This window comes from Malania oleifera, chromosome 9 (assembly GCF_029873635.1).
Source record: "Malania oleifera isolate guangnan ecotype guangnan chromosome 9, ASM2987363v1, whole genome shotgun sequence".
NCBI lineage: Eukaryota > Viridiplantae > Streptophyta > Magnoliopsida > Santalales > Ximeniaceae > Malania > Malania oleifera.
In genome coordinates, this window is record NC_080425.1 from 96,038,812 (window position 1) to 96,061,234 (window position 22,423).

At 37.7% G+C, this 22,423-nt stretch overlaps 1 protein-coding gene across 2 annotated transcripts; it reads left to right on the forward strand.

Moving 5' to 3' along the window:
* The first annotated feature begins 8,571 nt into the window (after window positions 1-8,571).
* On the forward strand, window positions 8,572-20,593 carry LOC131165060 (cysteine synthase 2). Of its 2 annotated transcripts, XM_058122715.1 has the most exons (8): window positions 8,626-8,904; window positions 9,205-9,279; window positions 10,717-10,860; window positions 11,772-12,161; window positions 12,248-12,483; window positions 12,636-12,775; window positions 13,799-13,872; window positions 20,510-20,593. In XM_058122715.1, exons 1-7 carry the CDS (start codon window positions 8,689-8,691, stop codon window positions 13,867-13,869), a joined length of 1,272 nt encoding a protein of 423 aa, XP_057978698.1. In that variant the 5' UTR covers window positions 8,626-8,688; the 3' UTR covers window positions 13,870-13,872; window positions 20,510-20,593. The 2 variants fall into 2 exon arrangements, with proteins under 2 accessions (XP_057978697.1, XP_057978698.1); XM_058122714.1 differs by lacking the exons at window positions 13,799-13,872; window positions 20,510-20,593 and having other exon boundaries at window positions 8,572-8,904; window positions 12,636-13,151.
* The last annotated feature ends 1,830 nt before the right edge of the window (window positions 20,594-22,423 follow it).

A 22,423-nucleotide genomic window follows, 5' to 3' on the forward strand; every position in this document is an offset into this window, starting at 1 on the left:
GGGAACCCTAAAAATAAATATGGAAATAAATTTAATTTTATCAAAGAGTGTTCAATAATATAGAAATACTAGAAATTGATATGCAATGATGTGGACAGAAATCAATGTACAATAACGAGACCAATAGTAATAGGAAAATAACTCAAACCCTAAAACAATACTTAAACATAAAATTATTAACATTCTAAAAACATGAAAACTACCAAAATCCTAAACAAACCTAGATATAAAATATGAAATGATTTAAATAATAATCAATAATAACCAAAATCGTGAACGAATTTAAATAACACAAATAAACTGCAAGAAAAATTAAACCGTATTAACATGATAAACCTAACCTTTAAAAACATAAATACTAACATATAAAACGAAATGTAAAATAATACTAAAACAATACAAATCGTTAAATAATACAACATCAATTAACAATACATGCTAAATAATACAAAATCACTTACCGGCAATAGCCTAGAATTCTCACCACTGAACTACAGCCACAATATAACAACAATAATGTGAATACACAATATTACATAATAATATAACAATAAAATATATATATATATGAGGATATAACAAACACAAATATAATGCCCAAAAATATTACCTTTGGAGTAGGAGCCGTGTGCGTGTGCATGTGTAGGTGCTGTGTGCGTGAGCTTGTAGTAGGAGAGCAGGGGAGGTTGCCGGAGGTTGCAGAGAGTGACGGCGCTGGGAGGTTTCGCCGATGGAACTCGCGGCTGGAGTCGCTGATGATGGGATCCGGGGAACTGCAACGGACGGACGTGAGTCTGAGCTGAGAGATGCCGGAGACGATGGATGGGAGTAAATAGATTGTCGGAAACTGAGCACGAACAGACAGACAACGCCAGAGAGATAGGCTAATATGGGAGCGTCGGAGAAGACGAGCACGACGAGCACTGAGAACTGAGATGCTGAAACGAGCCGGAGTTTACGAAAACACTGAGATGAGAGATAAGTTAGAGAGAGACGGGAAAACTAAGAAAAACAGAAAAAGAGAGATGGAGAGGGTGAGTGATGATTCCGGCAGCCGTGAGGCCGTTCGGCCGTGAGGCGAGAAGAGCAGTAGGGTCTTTGGGTGGTTGCTGGAGATGATGATCTGCGGAGTAAAGGTGGAGGCTTTGGGTGGTGTCTGCTGCTCTCGGTGGTTGAAAACGGAGGCTGTAGCTGGTGTGGCCGTGGAAGATGCTGTCGGATTGGAACTGGGATGCTAGAATGTGGTGAACCGTAGGCTCGCCGGAGTGATGGAAGAAGAGGATGCTGCTGGTGCGTGGACTGGAGCAGCTGGTGCTGGCTCGCCGACAAGGGAGTCCCCGGGTGGAAGGAGAAGAAGAAGAAGTTGCGGCGGCTGTGTGCGCCCGCGGCTGTGTTCGCAGCGCCCCTCCCCCCCCCCCCCGGCTGTGTGTGTGCAACGCCCCCTCTTTTTATAAAATTTTCAACCCTAAAAAAATCCTTCTTTTATTTTCCTTTTTCATTTTTATTCTCTTCATACTTTTATGGTAACAATATATACAATAATAATGATAATAATAATGAAAATAAAATAAATAATAATAATAATAGTAAATATGATAATAGTAAAATGGTAATAAAATAATAATAAATGAAATTTTAAAATAAAATAACAAAGATAATAAAATAATAATAATAGTAATATAATAATAATAAAAATAGCAAGATAATAAAGTGATAATAATAATATTTTAAAAATATTTAATAACAATAATAAAAAAATAATAATAATAATAAAATCAAAATAATAATAATAATAATAATAAATAATAATAATAATAACATAATAAAATAAAGATAATAAAAACACTAATAATAATAATAATAATAATAGTAATAAAAATAATAATAATAGCAAAATAATAACAATATTAAAAATAATGATAATAATATTGGGCCTGGGTAAAAATGGGGTGTCTACACCTACCATTGCCATTGAAGTCTTCAATGGTGGGCTATTTTTTCTAAGGTAGGTGATTAGTGGTTGTAATAGTGGTATTTCCTAACCTATATAAACCCATCACCTCCATTTGTAATCTCATCCCCAAAATTGCCTACTTCTCTCTTAGGCACATTCTCTCTTCTCTCTCTCATTTTGTAATATTTCTACGATAGAGAAATATTGATTGATAGTGTCCGAGGACGTAGGCACAATTAGCTGAACCTCGTTAAATTCTAGTATTCTTCCTTTCATCTATTCAGTAGTTAACTTTTGTCGGGTATAGTTGTAGTAATATATTATGTTAATTACATGTCTAAGGAAAATTCTGTCTAGGAAAGAGGGATTTAAGCGGTCCGTTGTGACCCCCCACTTCCCTGGGAATTTACCTGGTGTAATTTTGCACAATTATTTACTCTCTATTTACCTGTACAATAGTAAACTGTGGTAAAGTTAGGTGGAACAATCTCAAGTTTCACAACAATTGGTTTCAGAGCCAAGGTTATTCTTAGTATGCTCTATGGTTGCAGCTTAGTATGATCTTCCACATCAGAAAAGTTTTCCTTGGGCTATTGGCATTTCGCATCGGCAACTATTGAATAGCATTTATGGCAGAGATGGCAAATAGTGCAAAAGCATCCACATCAAACTCGTCTATTTTGGCAAGAACTACTGTGACAAATGCCAGATTTGCAATGGAGATTTTTGACGGCACCGGTCATTTTGGTATGTGGCAAAGTGAGGTTCTAGACGCTCTCTTTCAGCAAGGTCTAGACATTGCCATTGAAGAAGAGAAACCAGAAGATATTGAGAAGAAAGAATGGGGAACCATCAATCGGTTAGCATGTGGTACAATTCGATCGTGTCTTTTAAGAGAGCAGAAGTATGCATTCTGTAAGGAAACTTCTGCAAACAAGTTGTGGAAGGCACTGAAGGAAAAGTTTTTGAAGAAAAGCTCTCAGAACAAACTCCATATGAAGAAGAGACTATTTCGCTTCACTTATGTCTCGGGTACCACTATGAATGATCATATCACCAACTTTAATAGGTTGGTTACTAATCTAGTTAATCTGGATGAGACTTTTAAAGATGAAGACCTGGCTTTGATGTTGTTGGGATCCCTTCCTGAGGAGTTTGAGTTTCTTGAAACTACTCTGCTCCATGGAAAGGATAAAGTGTCTCTTGGCGAGGTTTGTGCTGCTTTGTACAACTATGAATTGAGGAAGAATGACAAGCTTGAAAGCACAAATGGAGCCAACGAGGCTCTAGTAGTTTGAGGTCGTTCACAAAGCCAAAATAGTAGAAAGAAAGAGAGATCCAAGTCAAGGTCCAGACCAAACAAAGATAAATGTGCCTTTTTTCGGGAAAAGGGGCACTGGAAGAAAGACTGTCTGAAGCTAAAGAATAAAGGCAAACCTGATAAAGGAAAGACTATCTCAAATGTGGCTGAGTATGAAGATGGGAGCTCAGATCTTTCGCTTGCTGCTACGCCATCAACTAGTTCTTCGAGTATATGGCTACTAGATTCTGAGTGTAGCCATCATATGTGTCCCAATCGGGATTGGTTCTTTGATTTTAAAGAACTAGAAGGTGGAGTCGTCTACACAGCAAATGATGTCCCTCTTACCACACATGGGATTGGTTCAGTCCGCTTGAGGAATCAAGATGGATCAATCAAAATATTGACGGACGTTAGATATGTACCAAGTTTGATGAAGAATCTTATTTCTGTGGGAACCCTAGAATCAAAGGGATTCAAAGTAACAGCAGAAAACGGAGTCATGAAGATCATCTCTAGTGCACTTGTGGTAATCAAGGGAATTCAGAAGAACAATAACTTGTATCATTATCAAGGTCGTACAGTTATTGGGACGACAGCAACAGTTTCTTCTGATGATAAAGAAATAGAAGCAACTAGGTTATGGCATATACGCTTGGGGCATGCAGGTGAAAAATCCTTAGGACTTCTTACAAATCAAGTATTATTAAAGGGAGCAAAGACCTGCAAGTTAGATTTCTGTGAACATTGCATCAAAGGGAAGCAAATAAGAGTGAAATTTGGTACTGCAATCCATAATACCAAGGGTATTTTGGATTATGTTCACTCTGATGTGTGGGGACCTTCCAAGACAACTTCACTGGGAGGAAAACACTACTATGTGACCTTTGTTGATGATTTTTCTTGAAGAGTATGGGTGTATACTATGAAAACTAAGGATGAAGTGTTAGGAGTCTTCCTCAAATGGAAAAATATGGTGGAAACTCAAACAAGCAGAAGGATCAAGCGCCTCCGTACAAATAATGGTGGAGAATATAGAAGTGATCCATTTCTTAAAGTCTACGAAGATGAAGGTATTATACGACACTTCACAGTGAGAAATACACCATAACAGAATGAAGTGGCAGAACATATGAATCGAACATTGTTGGAGAAGGTTCGGTGTATATTATCCAATGCTGGGTTGGGTAGAGAATTTTGGGCTGAGGCTGTAACATATGCCTGCCACCTCATCAACCGCCTACCATCTACTGCTATTTGTGGTAAAACACCATTGGAGAAATGGTTTGGAATGCCTGCTACAGATTATGATTCCTTACATGTATTCGGTTCCACTACCTACTATCATGTCAAGGAATCAAAGCTGGATCCGAGGGCTAAGAAAGCAATCTTTATGGGAATCACCTCTGGAGTAAAGGGATATCGTCTTTGGTGTCCAGAAACAAAGAAAATAATCTTCAGCAGAGATGTTACCTTTAATGAATCTATTTTTTTAAGAAAGGTGACAACAGAAAGTGTTGAGCAAAAAGATGGTGCTCCAAAACAGGTGGAGTTTGATAGAAGAATTGTTTACCTAGAAAATGAAGACTCTCCTATGGTAGAAGAAGAGTCGCCTGTAGAAGAGGTTTCAACCCAAGAACCTCCACAGCAACATGAATCTATTGCATTGAGTAAGCCAAAGAGAAAAATTAGAAAGCCTGCTCGCTTTGTTGACATGGTGGCTTACGCATCTCCAATTGCAAACGATGATACTCCTATTACTTACAATGAAGCAATCCAAAGTTCGGAAGAAGAAAAGTGGAGGGAAGCCATGAATGAAGAAATGCAGTCCCTTCATAAGAATCGAACATGGAAGCTTGTTAGTCTTCCGAAGGGAAAGAAGGCAATTGGGTGTAAATGGGTATATACAAAGAAAGATGGATTTCCTGACGAGAATAGTGTTCGCTACAAAGTAAGGTTGGTGGCTAAAGGCTATGCACAAACAGAGGGAATTGATTACAATGAGGTATTTTCTCCAGTAGTAAAACATTTCTCCATTAGAATCTTATTGGCTTTGGTAGCAAAATTGGATATGGAACTAGTTCAATTAGATGTAAAAACTGCATTTTGACATGGAGACTTGGAAGAGGAAATCTACATGACTCAGCCAAGAGGTTTCAAAGTTGCTGGAAAAGAAAATATGGTGTGCAAACTTGAAAAATCGTTGTATGGATTAAAGCAATCCCCAAGGCAGTGGTACAAACGATTTGACAAGTTTATGATGGGGCAAAAGTACAGAAGAAGTAAATATGATCATTGTGTGTATTTTTGCAAGCTACAAGATAGATCTTTCATATATCTTCTTCTTTATGTTGATAATATATTGATAGCCTCCAAGAGTCAGACAGAAATTGACAAACTAAAGGCTCGGTTGAATAGGGAGTTTGAGATGAAGGATCTAGGTGAAGCAAAGAAAATTATCGATATGGAGATAAGTAGAGAAAGGAAATTTGGGAGGCTTTGTTTGACTCAAAAATAATATTTGAGGAAAGTATTGAAGCGTTTTGGTATGGATGAGAAGTCAAAACCTGTTAGTACTCCGCTTGCTCCTCATTTCAAGCTGAATGCATCTATGTCTCCAAAAACTGAAGCAGAATGAGAATACATGTCAAAAGTACCGTATTCAAGTGCTGTTGGTAGCTTGATGTATGCCATGGTGTGTACAAGGCCCGATATTTCACAAGCCGTTGGAGTTGTGAGCAGGTATATGCATGATCCTGGAAAGGAACATTGGCAAGCTGTGAAATGGATTCTACGATACATTTTGTATACGGTAGATGTTGGACTAATATTTGAGCAGGATAAGCAAAATGATCATAGTATTGTTGGATACTGTGATTCTGACTACGCTGGTGATTTGGATAAGCGTCGATCAACTACTGGCTATGTTTTTACTCTTGCAAAAGCGTCAGTTAGTTGGAGGTCTACCTTACAGTCAACAGTTGCTTTGTCCACTACAGAGGCAGAGTATATGGCAGTCACAGAGGCTGTGAAGGAGGCAATTTGGCTTCAAGGATTGATGAAAGATTTGGGAATTGAACAGAAGTACATCAAGGTGCATTGTGATAGCCAAAGTGCTATCCATCTAGCAAAGAACCAAGTCTACCATTCAAGGACAAAGCACATCAACGTTCGATATCACTTTGTTCGAGAAATTCTGGAAGAAGGTGGAGTAGTACTCCAGAAGATTCGAACCATTGAGAATCCTACTGATATGATGACAAAAGTGGTAACTGTGGTCAAGTTTCAACATTGCTTGAACTTGATCAACATTATTAAAAATTGAAAGATTTGAGCTACAAGCGCGTTTGAAGACGTTATGGAATCTATAAGAGATGTTAAGAGATGAAATTTTGCCAAGGTGGAGTTTTGTTGAATTATGGCTTATTCTAGAAGCCTACCATTGCCATTGAAGTCTTCAATAGTGGGCTATTTTTTCTAAGGTAGGTGATTAGTGGTTGTAATAGTGGTATTTCCTAACCTATATAAACCCATCACCTCCATTTGTAATCTCATCCCCAAAATTGCCTACTTCTCTCTTAGGCACATTCTCTCTTCTCTCTCTCATTTTGTAATATTTCTACAATAGAGAAATATTGATTGATAGTGTCCGAGGACGTAGGCACAATTAGCCGAATCTCGTTAAATTCTGGTGTTCTTCCTTTCATCTATTCAGTAGTTAATTTTTGTCGGGTATAGTTGTAGTAATATATTGTGTTAATTACATGTCTAAGGAAAATTCTGTCTAGGAAAGAGGGATTTAAGCGGTCCGTTGTGACCCCCCACTTCCCTGAAAATTTACCTGGTGTAATTTTGTACAATTATTTACTCTCTATTTACCTGTACAATAGTAAACTGTGGTAAAGTTAAGTGGAACAATTTCAAGTTTCACAACAGTTGATAGTTGTGATTTACATTTATTACTATCTAGGTTCTGTTATATATGATAGGTGTCCCCGTGACCCACGGGTTTGAGTTGACTATTTTATTTATTATGTTTCATTTTATATTAAGATAAGCAGGACGTTACAGGTTAAACCAGCCACTTTTGTGAATTTGATATAGTGACTTTTGATTTAATCAGTTTGAACATCACAAACTTAAAAACTTGCAACCAATAAGCTCATTAATCACGCCATCGAACTTATAGGCATAGAAAGAAAACAATGGAATATATAGCTGTGTTAGTCGAAACGATAACTTCTCCTACTACATTACAATGCCTCTCCCCTTATGCTCTTCAATATTTCATGCATTGCTAGCGACACGCTTCAAACACTTATTTATTTATTTTTTTTATGATGATTGGCGTCCTTTATAGCTTCTTTGACCCTGAGTCATTGTAGAAGAAGTTGAACTTGGAAAGAGTCTTATCAAAGGAGACCTCGTAGGGGCAATTCACAATGACAAACAAAAGTGTTGCACGGGGGCTAAAAAAGAGGCTATTTGATTGATGGATATGAGGGTGTTGGGGGATTTGGGGAGGGGGCAATGGGGACCTGTTAAGTTTTCGTGATTAGAATAAATTATTCCTACATCTTAGTTAGCTATTCAAGTAATCTCTTATACCTCACATGCACACACACTCATTTTCATTTTATTATTATTATTATTATTTTTGCTAATTACAAGAGGGTCAAAGATTAAAGGTTTGTTGAGTAAATTCAATAATTGCGGTACTTTTATTGACATAATGGCTTATAATAGGCACAAAGATTTATAATAACTAGCTAAGATGTTTGGAGAGAATTTTATAAATTACAAAAAAAAAAAAAAAAAAATCATCTCAATGTGACAATCTTAAAAATTCCACACATAACTCGTTAGAAATTAAATTAAATAAAGAATTAAAACTAGCAAACCATCATGAATGAAATTATCTGATTTATTTGAAATTATTTTGATTATGTTATGGATTAAATATATAACAAAATATTTGATTTAATAACCAAAATGAGTTTATTTTATTTATTTTTTAAATATTCTAAAATAGTATTTGCATGTGCTTTTCATGTCAAGTATGGTTGGATGTACGATGCATATATTTTGATATTAGGTACGATTCGATGTACAATACGTATATTCTCGACGTTGAGTATGACTTGATCATCTGTTACACATATTACTAATTATCGGATATGATTTGATGTACTATATATACATTTATATATATATATATATATGTTCAATGTTGAATATGATTTAATTTATGATACATGTGTTTTCGAAATACGGTTTGATGTACAAGTTTGTAAGTCGTAGATCGGGGGTCGAGGACCCGTATCATAAACAGGTTTTGCGGACCCAAAGAAGCTCACTCCAATGTCCTAACTCTGATGAGCCGAGAAGGACCTTTTATCCCGAGCCCAACGGTCTCAAATTCGACGCCTTTTTTATGGCGCCCGCGACCACCGCATCCGCGGGCGTTCTTGTCGCCGTAATCTCCATCACTGCCGTCTCCTACCTTTTCCGCAACCAGCGGCAAAAGGGTTTGTCTCGAAAGACTCCCAAGCCTCTTACGCCGAAGAAACTAAGAAAAGGACTCATTGACGCCGTCGGCAATACACCTTTGATCAGAATCAACAGCCTCTCCGAAGCTACCGGATGTGAAGTAAAATCTCTTGCTCTCTCTCTTGAAACTTTTCTCTTTGATATGTTTTCGCGGATTGGATAGTTTCTTTTTCATCGGCAGCATGTAGGAAAAGGGACTTATTTAGTCTTTTGATTTAGAATCAGCAGTCTATCTGAAGCCACCGGTTTTGAAGTAAAATCTCTGTGGTCCTGTCTCAGATTTTCTTTTTTCATCTGCAAGCATAGAAATGATCATATTAGGTTGTTTCGTGTCTTTGGGGAATCCTTTTCTCATCTGCAAACTGTAGGAACTTATTTGCGTTTCTCTGGTGTTGTTCAGATTCTTGCGAAGGCGGAGTTTTTGAATCCGGGAGGGAGTGTGAAGGATCGAGTCGCCGTGAAAATAATTGAAGAGGTAAATTACTTTTATTTTCAGATTGGTCGCTGACAAGATTTTGTTTGTTTGTTTTTTTTTTTAAATAAATAAAATCAAAATTTAAATGTTATGATTTTTATGTTTTGAAACATGGCCATAAGTCGCAGTGGATATAGTTTCCAGGTTTTTCTTCACCCAGTGTTTTAAATAAAAAAAAAATTGTGGTGGCCAAACAAAGCACTAGAGGAAAGAACTTCCAGCATTATTTCATTTGAATTAGTCTCTGGTGATCTGCATGTATGCATGTGTACCTGACTAAATGCAGCTAAACTAGGCTCTTCACATTAGCCTCGGTAGAATAAAATGGACCTAAGAAAATAAAAATAGCATCCTTGAAATGGAGAACAAATTTATAGTCTAGAGGTTGTGGAATAAGTAAAAATAAGACATAATATATGACATGAATTTTCCGCCACGTAAGGAGGAATATTGAGATGAGGTTAAACTTGATAATCAAGAAATTTTTAACATTAGTAGATTTTGATATCTCATAACTATTATGCAAGTGGTAAGAGAAATTGAACACGTTGTATTACATAGAGTTGAAGCAAGTTAGATAAAATTAAGGAGTGTTTCAGATGTATTTCGTGATTATAAAATATCGTTAAAATTAAAAATAAAATTCTATAAGATGACTATAAGACTAACCATGCTCTAGGGATCAAAATAAGTTGGGCCTAAGAAACAACATATCCAAAAAATAAAAGTTGCCGAAATGCGAATACTAAGGTGAATGAATTTTATGACATTAAATAATAAATTATGGAATAAACATATTTGTAATAATTTAGGCATAGCACCGGCAAAAGATAAGATAAGGAAGGGACAGTTTAGATGATTTGAACATTTAAAATGTAGGCCAAGCAGTGTACCATCAAGGAGGAGCTAGTGATTGTTAATGATATTAGAAGGGGTAGGGGCAGGCATAAAATAACATGGAATGAAATATTGAGGAAGGGTTTAATAGCTCTTTAGTGAGCCCAGGTAAATGCACTCGATTCTATGAATTGGCGGAAAATGACTCATTTAACTTAAGTGGGACTTAAGGCTTCTTGTTGTTATTGTATCCTTGAAATGGATTGGACAATATGTAGACAATCGAGTTGTGTTGTGTCCCTTTAGAATTATGTTTGACAGCAACATCGGTTGTGATTTCAATGTGCTACTGCAACATCTTGTCCTGTAAATCATGTACTCTGCTTCTCGGATATTAATAATATTTTTTTTAATTTTTTTATCCAGAAAAAAAGGTTGTGATTAGGAAACTGATATGTGAATCGCTACTGTCTTCTTTTATTCTTATTCTTATTCATATATTTTTTTTTGTTTTTTATTTTTTAATTTTTATTTTCAAAACTGTGCTTGTTGACTTTGCTGTTTTCCTTTAACACTTTATAATTCTGTTGCTCCACACAGGCTCTGGAATCAGGCCAGCTAGCTCAAGGAGGAGTCGTTACTGAGGGAAGCGTGGGGAGCACTGCCATTAGCCTTGCTACAGTAGCTCCTGCTTATGGATGCAAGTGCCATGTGGTTATCCCAGATGATGTTGCTATTGAAAAAGTATGTGTAGTATAGAACCTGCCACAATGGCTTTCTTAATTTCTTTTTCCTGTTTTGAATTGTGCGCAGAGGTGGTACACATGAGTCTGGATAAAGGAAGAATGAGTTCCAGTAGCCACTATAATGACTCTTTAGTGATCCATTATGTTTTCATAGGGTTAATAAAGGGAAATTTTTGTAATTTCAATGCCTCAGATATTTGAATTGATATACAAATTGGAAACTACTAGTGTTAGTTTGTGAAAAATTTCAGGTTTTTTTTTTTGGGACCCTGAATTTGCTTTTAGTTTCGCATTCCATCCAACCTTGGTTAAATGGCCTCTAAAAGTCTAGCACAAAGTGCGCCGAGCTGAGACTGTACTTAGAAAGTTCACATTTTAGCTTTGGCTTTGCTGGCAAGTGCAATATTTCAGAATTCATGTTATGATATTGATCAAATCCTTCTGAAATTAGTGTCTGATGTTTGTCTGCCATTTTAGTATTTGCTAAAAATGATCCCAGATTTCTCCTTATGAACCACAATGCCTCCTGTCATCCCTTTGCTTTCCCTGTTTGGAATAATCACATTGATTATGCCCTGTTGAGCAAAGGTTATCTTTAGGCAGTGTCAATTGAATTTTCCTCCTTAAGCTGTATTATTACTCTAATGGATTACTCTCCAATCGCATCAAAGGATAATTAGGATTATTGATTCAATTATATATTCCTGAAGTAGGAAATAGTTACAGGTATTCATAATGGCAAGGCATTCCTTACATTAGATGTGCATGTCAGGAAGATGCAGATGGTTAAAGGTGATCAATAAACCTGTTTGAACTGCTTGAGTAGTTGATTACTTTAATTTATGTCTTCTTTGACACCCAAATTGTTAGTATTATTTGTTTTATTAACATCTATATGATTTTTCTCAGTCTCAAATACTTGAAGCCCTTGGAGCGACTGTTGAAAGGGTAAGACCAGTGTCAATTACACATAAAGACCACTTTGTCAATATTGCAAGGAGGAGAGCTTTGGAAGCAGATGATTTAGCATCAAAGCAGAAAAAAGCTGACTGGATGGATGCCAAAAACCTAGAACATGCCAATGGTCACTCCTTTAAGGAAGGGAAACAGTGGTCTGTCATTGCAGGTAATTATAAGGGTGGTTTCTTTGCAGATCAGTTTGAAAACCTAGCTAATTTTCGGGCACACTATGATGGCACTGGACCTGAGATTTGGGAACAGACTGGCGGTGATTTGCATGCATTTGTGGCAGCTGCGGGCACTGGTGGCACTGTGGCTGGTATTTCCCGATTCCTGAAGGTTTACATCTCTTCTTCTCTTTTTTTTACCCCTAGTTCCTTTAATTGTTGCAAGGCAAATCACATGAATCCTTGTACGCTTGACAGGAAAATAATCCAGAAATCAAGTGCTTTCTGATTGACCCCCCCGGTTCTGGTTTGTTTAATAAGATTACTAGGGGAGTGATGTACACTAGAGAAGAGGCCGAAGGACGGAGGCTGAGAAATCCGTTTGATACTATAACTGAAGGAATTGGAATTAATAGGTTAACCCAAAATTTTATGATGGCACAACTTGACGGAGCATTTAGAGGCACTGATATAGAGGCAGTTGAAATGTCCAGGTTAGTCTGTGAGGGAATAATTTCATGATGAATTTTCACTCTTTGTTTATTCTTTTCTTCTCTCTTCCTGTACTTGGTTAGCAACCATGAAAAGCAATTTAGTTTGGGTGATTACTTTTTCTTTTATGCTAATTTATTCTTAATTTTATTAGGTTTCTTTTGAAGAATGATGGCCTTTTTGTTGGGAGTTCCTCAGCCATGAACTGTGTTGGAGCTGTCAGGGTCGCACAGTCAATTGGCCCTGGTCACACAATTGTGACTATTTTGTGTGACAGTGGAATGAGGCATTTGAGTAAGTTTTATGATGCTCAATATCTGTCTCAGCATGGTTTGACACCCATGGCAAGTGGATTGGAATTTCTCAAATGAGAGCTTGTTTGGCATCTTGCCCTGAAGTTCAAATATGGGACATCTTTCTCAGCATTTTAATCTGAAAATTGTGTGGCAGAATCAAACCAAACACAATTCATGAGAAAATGATCATTCTTTGTAACATTTGAAAGTAGGTAGTGACAAAGCAAGCATCAAAACCCAATTCAATTTAGGAGAACAAGATCATTCTTTGTAGCATGGGAATATATTTTGTGGATTGTCCTTGCTTTACCACATTGTTGGGGATGAAAGCTTTCGCTAGAATGATGAAAATTGTGTGCTAGAGTTTATGTTTCTCTCATGGTCTCTCTATAATGAATACACTCATTATAAAAATAGGGCAGGCCGTAGCACAAAGCTCCCACGTATGCGGGGTTTGGGAAAGTATGCGGGGTCTGGGAAAGGGGCGGATCACAATGTTCTATAATACGCAGACTTGCAGTTTTGCAAGAGGTTCATTATAGTATATAAAATTATTTAGGATGCATCTGGACTATTGTTGCTGATAATATGGTTTGAGATCATCATCAAACGAAATAAATTTGGCTTGTGATCTTTTACTAAGTGTTGGCCAAGAATGGCATGCCGTTTGCTGGCTCAGAACTACCCAATTCTGAGGTCAATCTATGCACCCTCATTTGCAAAATTTCGGATTTGTGAAATGCAATTTGGACTGTCTACAACTAAAAAAAAAAAAAAAAATTGTGGGTAACTCAATTAACCAGTTAATTTAGGAAGCTGTTCCTCTTTCCCTTCCATGACCAAATGAGAGAGAGAGAGAGAGAGAGAGAGAGAGAGAGAAGTTTTTGGCAACCGAGGAACTTTGTTCACCACCCTAAGTATTGGCAGGTAGTTCTTCCTCCCTTCTCTCTACTTCTAGGGCTTTTTTTTTTCAATTATTTTTTGGGTCTATCAAAACCCTAATTCTTCCATCTCTCAACAGACAGGGCAAACATATGTTTGGTGGTCGAAGAGTTAGGATGGCGGGGGATCAAAGGTGGACAGAGGCTTTGATGGGTGTGTTCTTATCCTTTTCATGTTATACATGTAGTTTGATTAGATGTTTCTTTTATGGTTTGACTTTTTTGAGTTTAATGGGCTTGATATGCTCTGGTTATCTTGATTTGTGCACTTCTGTGAACCATGCATGCAATCTGTTTGATGAAATGCTTCTGTGCTTTGTACTTGCTTGCGTCCCTTGGTTCTGCCTTCATTCCATGTCTTGTTGTTCTGCTGGTGTCTGGATGTGCGTGGTGACGTAGTCTATTTGATGAACTGGGTACAAGCTAGTTCATGCTGGTGCCCAAGGCAACGGTGTATTTTCAAGGTTAGATGGACCACTCCTTCAATTAGCGTTTTAATTCCTATCCTCCTAAAATTTGCAAGAATTTTTGCCTGGACAGGTTTTTAATTTTCCTTTGATTTAATTTTAATATTTGTTTTTGATTGCATTTATCAAGGGAGAATTTTTTCCATATATGGACAGCTATGATTATGAAGCAAATATGTTGCAAGCCCTTGCATTTTCTTTCCCCCAAGTATCGAAGCAAACATTGTTTATGCAGTTTGTAAAATGTGGTTCAGAAAATTGAACTATCTTCTCTTTGAGTGAGGTTTTTGCTTGTATGGACAAATAAAGAAGGCTTTGTTGGGGTGAATCTAGAAGCAACAATCATACACAGACAAAAATAAATAACAAAAATGGAACACCAAATTTACGTGGTTCGGCTGAATTGACCTACGTTCACGGAGCATACACCAATTCACTATAATTGGGAGAACAATACAAGAAGGAGGAGACTACTGCCTTCAACTCAACTCTCTCTCTCTCTCTCTCTCTCTCTCTCTCACACACACACACACACACACACACACACACACACAATGCACACAACACACAACTCTGCTCAACACTCTGCACACACATCACACATATATATATATACATGGATGGGGGGTAAAATTCAAAGTTTGGTGGCTTAATGTTAGCCATGGTAGGCAAGGTTGGTGGTAGGCAAGGTTGGTGGAGGGCTGCTTGTCTCCATTTACTGCAAGTCTCAATTTCAACGTAAGTTGAGGGGGGTGGTGCTGCCGTCTCCACATACTGTGTGCAGCTCAACAATCTCCCACTTGGAGATAGAGACACCATCTTAACTAGTGTATAGGCAAATGATGTGCTCATATCTGTCTTCAAGCGTGAAGACCAACTGAAGTTGAGCACAACTTCAGCTTCTTTGTAGTCACCACCTTCGTCAACATGTCTGCTGGAATCTTTTCAAGTCTCAGCACTCCGTCATCTAATAGAGATCTGATGAAGTGATAACGCAGTCTAATATGTTTGATTCTAGAATGAAATGCAAAATTCTTTGCTAGATGTATCGCACTCTAACTGTCACTATACAAAACATTCCTCTCCTGCTTTAATCCAAGTTCTATCAACAAACTCTGAAGTTAAATCATCTCTTTGCTGGCTTCTGTGACTGGTACATACTTAACTTCAGTAGTGGATAGAGTAACAATCTTTTGTATCTGCGACATCCAACTAACAGTTGTTGTGCCAACAATGAACACATATCCAGTGGTGCTTCTGCGGTGATCAACTTTACCAGCAAAATCGGCATCTACATGCCCTTTGACTTTCAAGTCTCCTTTGCCGAAACATAAACACTTATCAACAGTGCCTCTAAGGTACTTCAGGATCCACTTCACTGTTTCCCAGTTAGTCTTCCCTGGATTTGACATGAACCTTCTGGTTGCTTCTATTGTTTGACCAATGTCTGGTTTGGTACAAAGCATGGCGTGTATGAGACTTCCAATGGTTGAGGCGTAAGGTACCTTAACCATGAAGTCCTTTTCTTCATCTGTCTGGGGAGCCTAATCCTTGGAGAGGTGAAAGTGTCCTGCCAATGGTGTATTTACCTCCTTGGCTCTGCTCATGTTAAACCTCTGTAAAATACGATTCATGTACTCTGACTGAGATAACTGCAACGTTCCCTGTTGTTTATCTTTGGAGATCCACATTCTAAGTATCTGCTTTGCTGAGCCCAAGTTTTTCATGTCAAACTCCTTTGACAATTGCTGTTTCAATTTTTTGATATCTTTTATATCTGGTCCTGCGATTAGCATATCATCCACATATAACAACAGAATGATATAGTTAGATTGATACCTTTTGAAGTAGCAACAGTGGTCGGCATTACACTTTTGAAAATCATTCCTGTGCATAAAACCGTCAAATTTCTGGTACCATTGCTTCGGAGCTTGTTTAAGACCGTACAAGCTCTTCTTCAACCTGCACACCAGATTCTCTTTACCTTTCTTTGAGAATCCTTCTGGCTGATGCATATAAATTTCTTCATCAAGATCACTGTGAAAAAATGTCGTCTTCACATCCAGCTGCTTGAGATGTAGGCCCTTCGAGGCAACAATGCTCAAGACTGATCTGATGGTTGTCAACTTCACAACTGGTGCAAAGATATCGGTGTAGTCAATTCCTTCCTTTTGCTTGAAGCCTTTGACTATCAACCGGGCTTTGTTTCTCTTGGAGCCATCATGCTCCTTTTTAATCCTGTACACTCACTTGTTGTGAAGAGCCTTTTTTCCTTTGGGCAACTCAGCTAGTTCACATGTTTTATTGGAGGTGAGGGATTTCATCTCGTCCTTCATCGCAAGCTCCCACTTGCTCGTATCTGCCACCTGACATGCTTCATCATAGCATTCAGGCTCTTCTCCATCTGTAAGAAGTAAATAATCTATATACCTTTTATTTGGTATATAGGGTCGAGTAGATCTCCTAAGCTTGGAGGTTAGAGTAGGAGGCGGTGGTGTGACGATTTGCTCCACTGGTTCCTCTGCCTCAAGATTCTCGACATTATGTTGTTGCGTCCCGACACCTTCTAGGGCATTATCCAAATCTACATAGGTTGACTCTCTTTAAACTGGTTCGGTAGATTCTGTCGTGTGCCTGTCTTTGTACATCACATTTTCATTGAAAATCACGTATCTGCTTCTGATTAACTTCCTGTTTTCATCATCCCAAATGCGATATCCATATTCATTTTCACCGTAACCGACGAAGGTGCATTTTCGGGACTTAGGATCAAGTTTGTTTATGACATGATCACTGATATGTACATATGCAATACAACCAAAAACTTTCAAATGTGAAAGTCTCACATCTTTTCTGCTCCATACCTCTTTTGGTATATGGTGGTCCAATGGTACTGATGGACCCCTGTTAATTAAGTATACTGCTGTGCTGACTGCTTCTGCCCAGAACTGCAATGGTAAACCTGACTGTATACGCATGCTTCTAGCTCTTTCAGTCAACTTTGATTCATTTACTCGGCTACGCCGTTGTGCTGAGGCGTACTTGACATAGTTCTTTCCATCCTGATACTATGCTCATAGCAGAATTTCTTAAACCTAGTGTCTTCATACTCACCACCATTATCGATTTTCAGTTTCTTGATTCTCAAACCAATTTCGTTTTCAATCATTGTTTTCCATACCCTGAAAGCATCAAAGACTTCCGACTTATACTTTAGAAAGTAAACTCATACCTTCCGAGAATGATCGTCAATGAATAAGATGAAGTAATTCCTTCCGCCTATGGATGAGACGGACATCGGTCCCTATATATCTAACTGGACTAGTTCTAGTTTCTTCTTCTTTGGGGCACGGGTGCTTGTATGGAAACTGGTCCTCTTCTGTTTCCCGAATATGCAATCCTTGCATATGTCAATCTCCACCAACCATAGACCACTCAATTTTCCTTTTGAGTACATCATCCTGAGTCCTTTTTTGCTCATGTGATCGAGTCGTTGGTGCCAGATGTTGCTGTCGTCGTTTCTTGCAGCAGCTGAAAAAGACACGGAGACATTGGAGGTTAGATAAAGTGTTCCGCTTTTCTTACCTCGTGCAATCGTTAGTACACCATTTGAAACCTTCTATTCATCGCCAATAAATGTCATCGTGTATCCCTCATCTGCTAGTTGACCAACTAAGATCAAGTTCTTTCTCAGGTCTAGAATATATCTGACATCTTTTAGCTTCCATACTTACCCGTTCATCTTGATCTTCACAACCCCCTTGCCGGCTATGTCGAAAGGTTGATCGTTGCCAAGGTACACTTTATCAAAATTACTTGGTGTGTACTCCTTTAGGCAATCTCTGTTACAAGTGACATGAAATGAGGCTTCGAAGCCTAAGACCCAAGACTCCTGCTTGCTCTCCAAAGAACATATCAATGCATTTTTTTCTCCTGAGGAAGAGGCGAGATTTGCTTCTATCTTCACCTCATATTTCTTTCTCGGACCTTTGCACTGGTTTCTAAAATGTCGGTCTTTCCACAATTCTAACACTCAACGTTCTTTGTGCCTTGGGAACCTCTGGGGATTTCTGGATTTAGATTGCCTGGTCCTAGATCTGCCGCGATTGTTTGATCGTCAATGCTTGCTTCCTTTTCCTCGGCTTTCCATGTTCAAGGATGAACTTGAAGTGAAGGCATTGTTCGACTGCATTCTGATCTCTTCCGTTAAAATCATGCTGATGACCGCGTCGTACTTTAATTTCGATTTTCCTGCGGAGCTACTGATCGCAGTAACAATACCTTTCCAATTCTCAGACAGTTGACTAAGAATCAGTAAGACTTGGATCTCATTGTCAAATGTAATTCCAGTCGAGGTGAGTTAATCCGACAGCTCGTTGAAACTATTTAGGTGTCTGCTAAAACTTTCACTTGCTGACATATTCATGGTAAACAACCTTTTTATTGGATGTACCTTATTTGCGGCTAATGACTGCTCGTACATATTGGATAGCGAATCCATAAGGAACTTCGTGATTGTCAAGTGTTTGATGTTGAAGGCAACAAACTTTGCCAACGTCATTCTCATAGCTCCGAGAACTTTTCGGTCAAACAACTCCCACTCGCTCTCCTTCATGGATTCTGACTTCTCCTTAAATGGTAAGTGCAATTACTTACCAAACAAGTAGTCTTTAATCTGCATTTTTCAGAAATCAAAGTTTGTGCTGTCAAACATCTCGATCTATGAGCTCTTTACGTTCGACATCTCAATTCGCTGATTTAGAGACAGAATTAGCTCAAACGGATAGCACGGTTGGATCCGGAACGGCTGAAAAACCTTAGTAATGGTTTAAGTCGTTCGAAAAGCCCGGTCAAAGTTCTGGTCAAACTTGATCAAAACACAATCCAACTTTAACGGAATATTCCCTTCTGATTAATAGAATATTCTGATGGCATTAGTGATGCTGTTTGTTGACATGGCACTATGGGGTCCACCTATCGACGTGTCATTGTGGGGCCCATTGTGGGTCCCAGCTGATGACATGTTGTGAGGCCAGGCTGACATAGACCACTGACTCGGACGCTAACATGGCGATGACACAGCCGGTGACTAGGCGACATGTGGCGTTGCAGGAGTAGATGTGGATGCTAACTCTGCGCTAACGTGGAAGGGTGACGTGGTGTTGACGTCGCGTCATCTTCTTCCTTTGGCTTGCCGGGAGTTCATTGCCGCGTGTGGGCGCGTGCGTGTACTTGCCAATCTCCGGGTGGCACGTGAGGGCGCGTGGGGGAGCGTGGCAGCGTCGTTTGACCGTTGGTGGCGCGTTCAGGCACGTGCGGCGTCGTCTGAGCTTCGGTTACCACCATTGGCTTTGTCTCAACGAGGGGAACGTGATGGTGGCCTCAAAGTTGAGTTTTGAGCTCTTGGATAGAGGCTCCAATCCGGAAATTTTGTTCCAATCTGACGATTTTGCTCCATCCTTGCTCTGATACCAATTGTTGGGGTTGATATAGAAGCAACAATCACACACGAGCAAAAATAAATAACAAAAATGGAATACCAGATTTACGTGGTTCGGCTGAAATGTCCTACGTCCACGGAGCACACACCAATTAACTAAAATCGGGAGAATAATACAAGGAGGAGGAGGCTACTGCCTTCAACTCAACCCTCTCTCTTTCTCACACAACGTACACAGCACACAGCTCTGCTCAACACTCTGCGCACACATCAAATATATATATACATGGATGGTGGGTAAAATTCAAAGGTTGGTGGCTTAATGTCAGTCATGGTTGGCAAGGTTGGTGGAGGGCGGCTAGTCTCCATTTACTGCAGGTCTCCATTTCAACGTAAGCTACGGGGGGTGGTGCTGCGTCTCCACATATTGCGCGCAGCTCAACAGGCTTTGATTAAGCTCCTTGAAACAGAAGTGATGAAAGTCGTAATTATAGAGTTAGTCTTTTAGACGAAAATTGTGTGCTAGATTTATTTAAAATGTTTTACTTTCATTGTTAAATATTATTGTTTTTTTTTGCTGAAACTGCATTTTTAATTGTTCATACTTACATGTGTTTTTCTATATGTTGTTGAGTGGATCTTTCTCCTCTGTGAGCAGTTTTTTATTTTTGTTCGCAGCCAGTGGGAGTACAAAGTCATATTGCAATGTTCATTGCTGCTCAAAATTCTTTATTGAAAGTCTGCACGATGAAAACTTCCATAACTTGCCATTAAATAACTACATCTTTTATTAAAATGCTTTGTTGATGATGATAGGAGTGCAATCTCGAATAGTTGAATCATGTTGTACAATACTGCTCTCACTAGGCTTTTGGTTTGTGCAGATTTTGAAGAAATTCAATGTAATATTTCATATATTTTCTCTTATCCAAATAAATTTAAATTCGAACTTTGAAATTCAACATCCCAAACACAAGGTTATGGTCTTGGAGAAGATAATTGTTCCTTCCAACTTTAGTCCACATGAAATGGTTGGGAGCTAGAGTGTTACAGAGCGACTGAAATATGTTTCAAAGTTAACTTTAGTATCTGCACTGGTAGATTGGATATGGAATGGATATTGAAGTTTAATGATCACTTTGGAAGTTGAAGGGACTGTTGTTTTGGGTGAGCTTGCATTCCATGGAGGAAGTTGCATCTGACATTGGACTATTGTTATTCAACGCACGAGCAAAAAATATGCCATTAACTACTACTTAAAACTTTACGTTCGCTCTCCTCTGAAGCCATTTGCTAAGTCTTTTATCATGACTTATTCTGGATTTAGAGTCTCCTTGTCATTTTCAACCTTTTTTTAAGTCTTCAATGACTCCAAAAAAAAAAAAAAACAAAAAAACATTGAGTAGTCCATATATTTGGGCTAATTTTTTTTAATCGACCAACCGTTTGATCATCAATTTTTTAAACTAATAATCTTTTTGTTAAAATATATTTAGTCATTTAATTTTTATGAAATGTATATAGCAAATGTTATTTAACAATATAATTATTTAAGTTTTTTTTTGAATTATTTGTATTTTTATTTATTTTTCATAAATTTATTTTTTTAAAAAAATTAATTATATTGTCATGCTTATGTCAATTGATTAACTTGACTTTGTCGTTGGGTGTTTAATTTACTTATAAGTTGTTGTAAAACGTGTATATTATACATGTGGATGACTATTTTGAAAATAGGTTATAACTTTTCGTATGCTCACATAATGATTCCTTATGAAATTGACTTTTGGGATGTCAATATAATCTTTACCTATATAAGGACCTGTTTTCCAACTAAAAATTGATCTATAAAGATAATTAGCAACATTTAGTTCCTGAAGAATTAAACAATTGAATTTCTATAGCTTCAAATTTCTTTACTTTAATTTTTCTTATATTTTTCTGTTTATTTATTTACAACACGTTATCAGCACAATCAAGTCTCTAATGTTATAGCAAAATCTTTTAAGTTTTGTTGGTATCATTCCAAGGTAAGAATCTTAATTTTTTTTTTAACATTTGTTATCTATATAACTTTAGTTTTAATTATATCTCTTATCTTGAGTGAATATATGTGGGAATAACATTTTCATTTTAACATTTACCTAACTTTGAATTTTATTTGTTTTTTAAAGTGACTTTATGATGTCAAACCTCACAAAGTTTGAATTCGTTGCCCTCGATATTTTTGGAAGAAATTATCTATCATGGATACTTGATGCTAAGATTCACTTTAATGCTATGAATCTTGGTAGTACAATTGAAGAAGGAAATCAAGCATCCCTGCAAGATCGCGTAAAGACAATGATTTTCCTTCGACACCATTTACACGAAGAATTAAAAATGGAGTACCTTACTATTAAGGACCCATTAGTCATTTGGAACAATTTGAAGGAGAGATATGAACACCAAAAATTGGTAATTCTTCTAAAAGTTAGATATGATTGGATACACTTGCTATTGCAAGATTTTAAAATTGTAAGTGAATATAATTCAGCCTTATTTAAAATTAGCTCTCAGTTGAAGTTATGTGGAGAAAAAATTACTGATGATGATATGTTAGAAAAAACATATTTGACTTTTCATGCCTTGAATGTGCTATTGCAGCAGCAATATCGAGAGTATATATTTACAAAATATTCTGAGTTAATTTCTTGTTTACTAGTGGCTGAACAAAATAATGATCACGTACATAAACTAGACAAATTAAACTCAGCCCCTTTAACTTGCTAAGCACGATCCCTGGTATTTCCTGAAAA

Bases quoted from the DNA above. Each gene is read 5' to 3' on its own strand.
- LOC131165060 (XM_058122714.1), top strand. From the start codon at position 8,689: ATGGCGCCCGCGACCACCGCATCCGCGGGCGTTCTTGTCGCCGTAATC. The intron at 8,905-9,204 runs GTAAAATCTCTT...GGTGTTGTTCAG, and splicing joins CCGAAGCTACCGGATGTGAA to ATTCTTGCGAAGGCGGAGTT. The intron at 12,162-12,247 runs GTTTACATCTCT...TACGCTTGACAG, and splicing joins GTATTTCCCGATTCCTGAAG to GAAAATAATCCAGAAATCAA.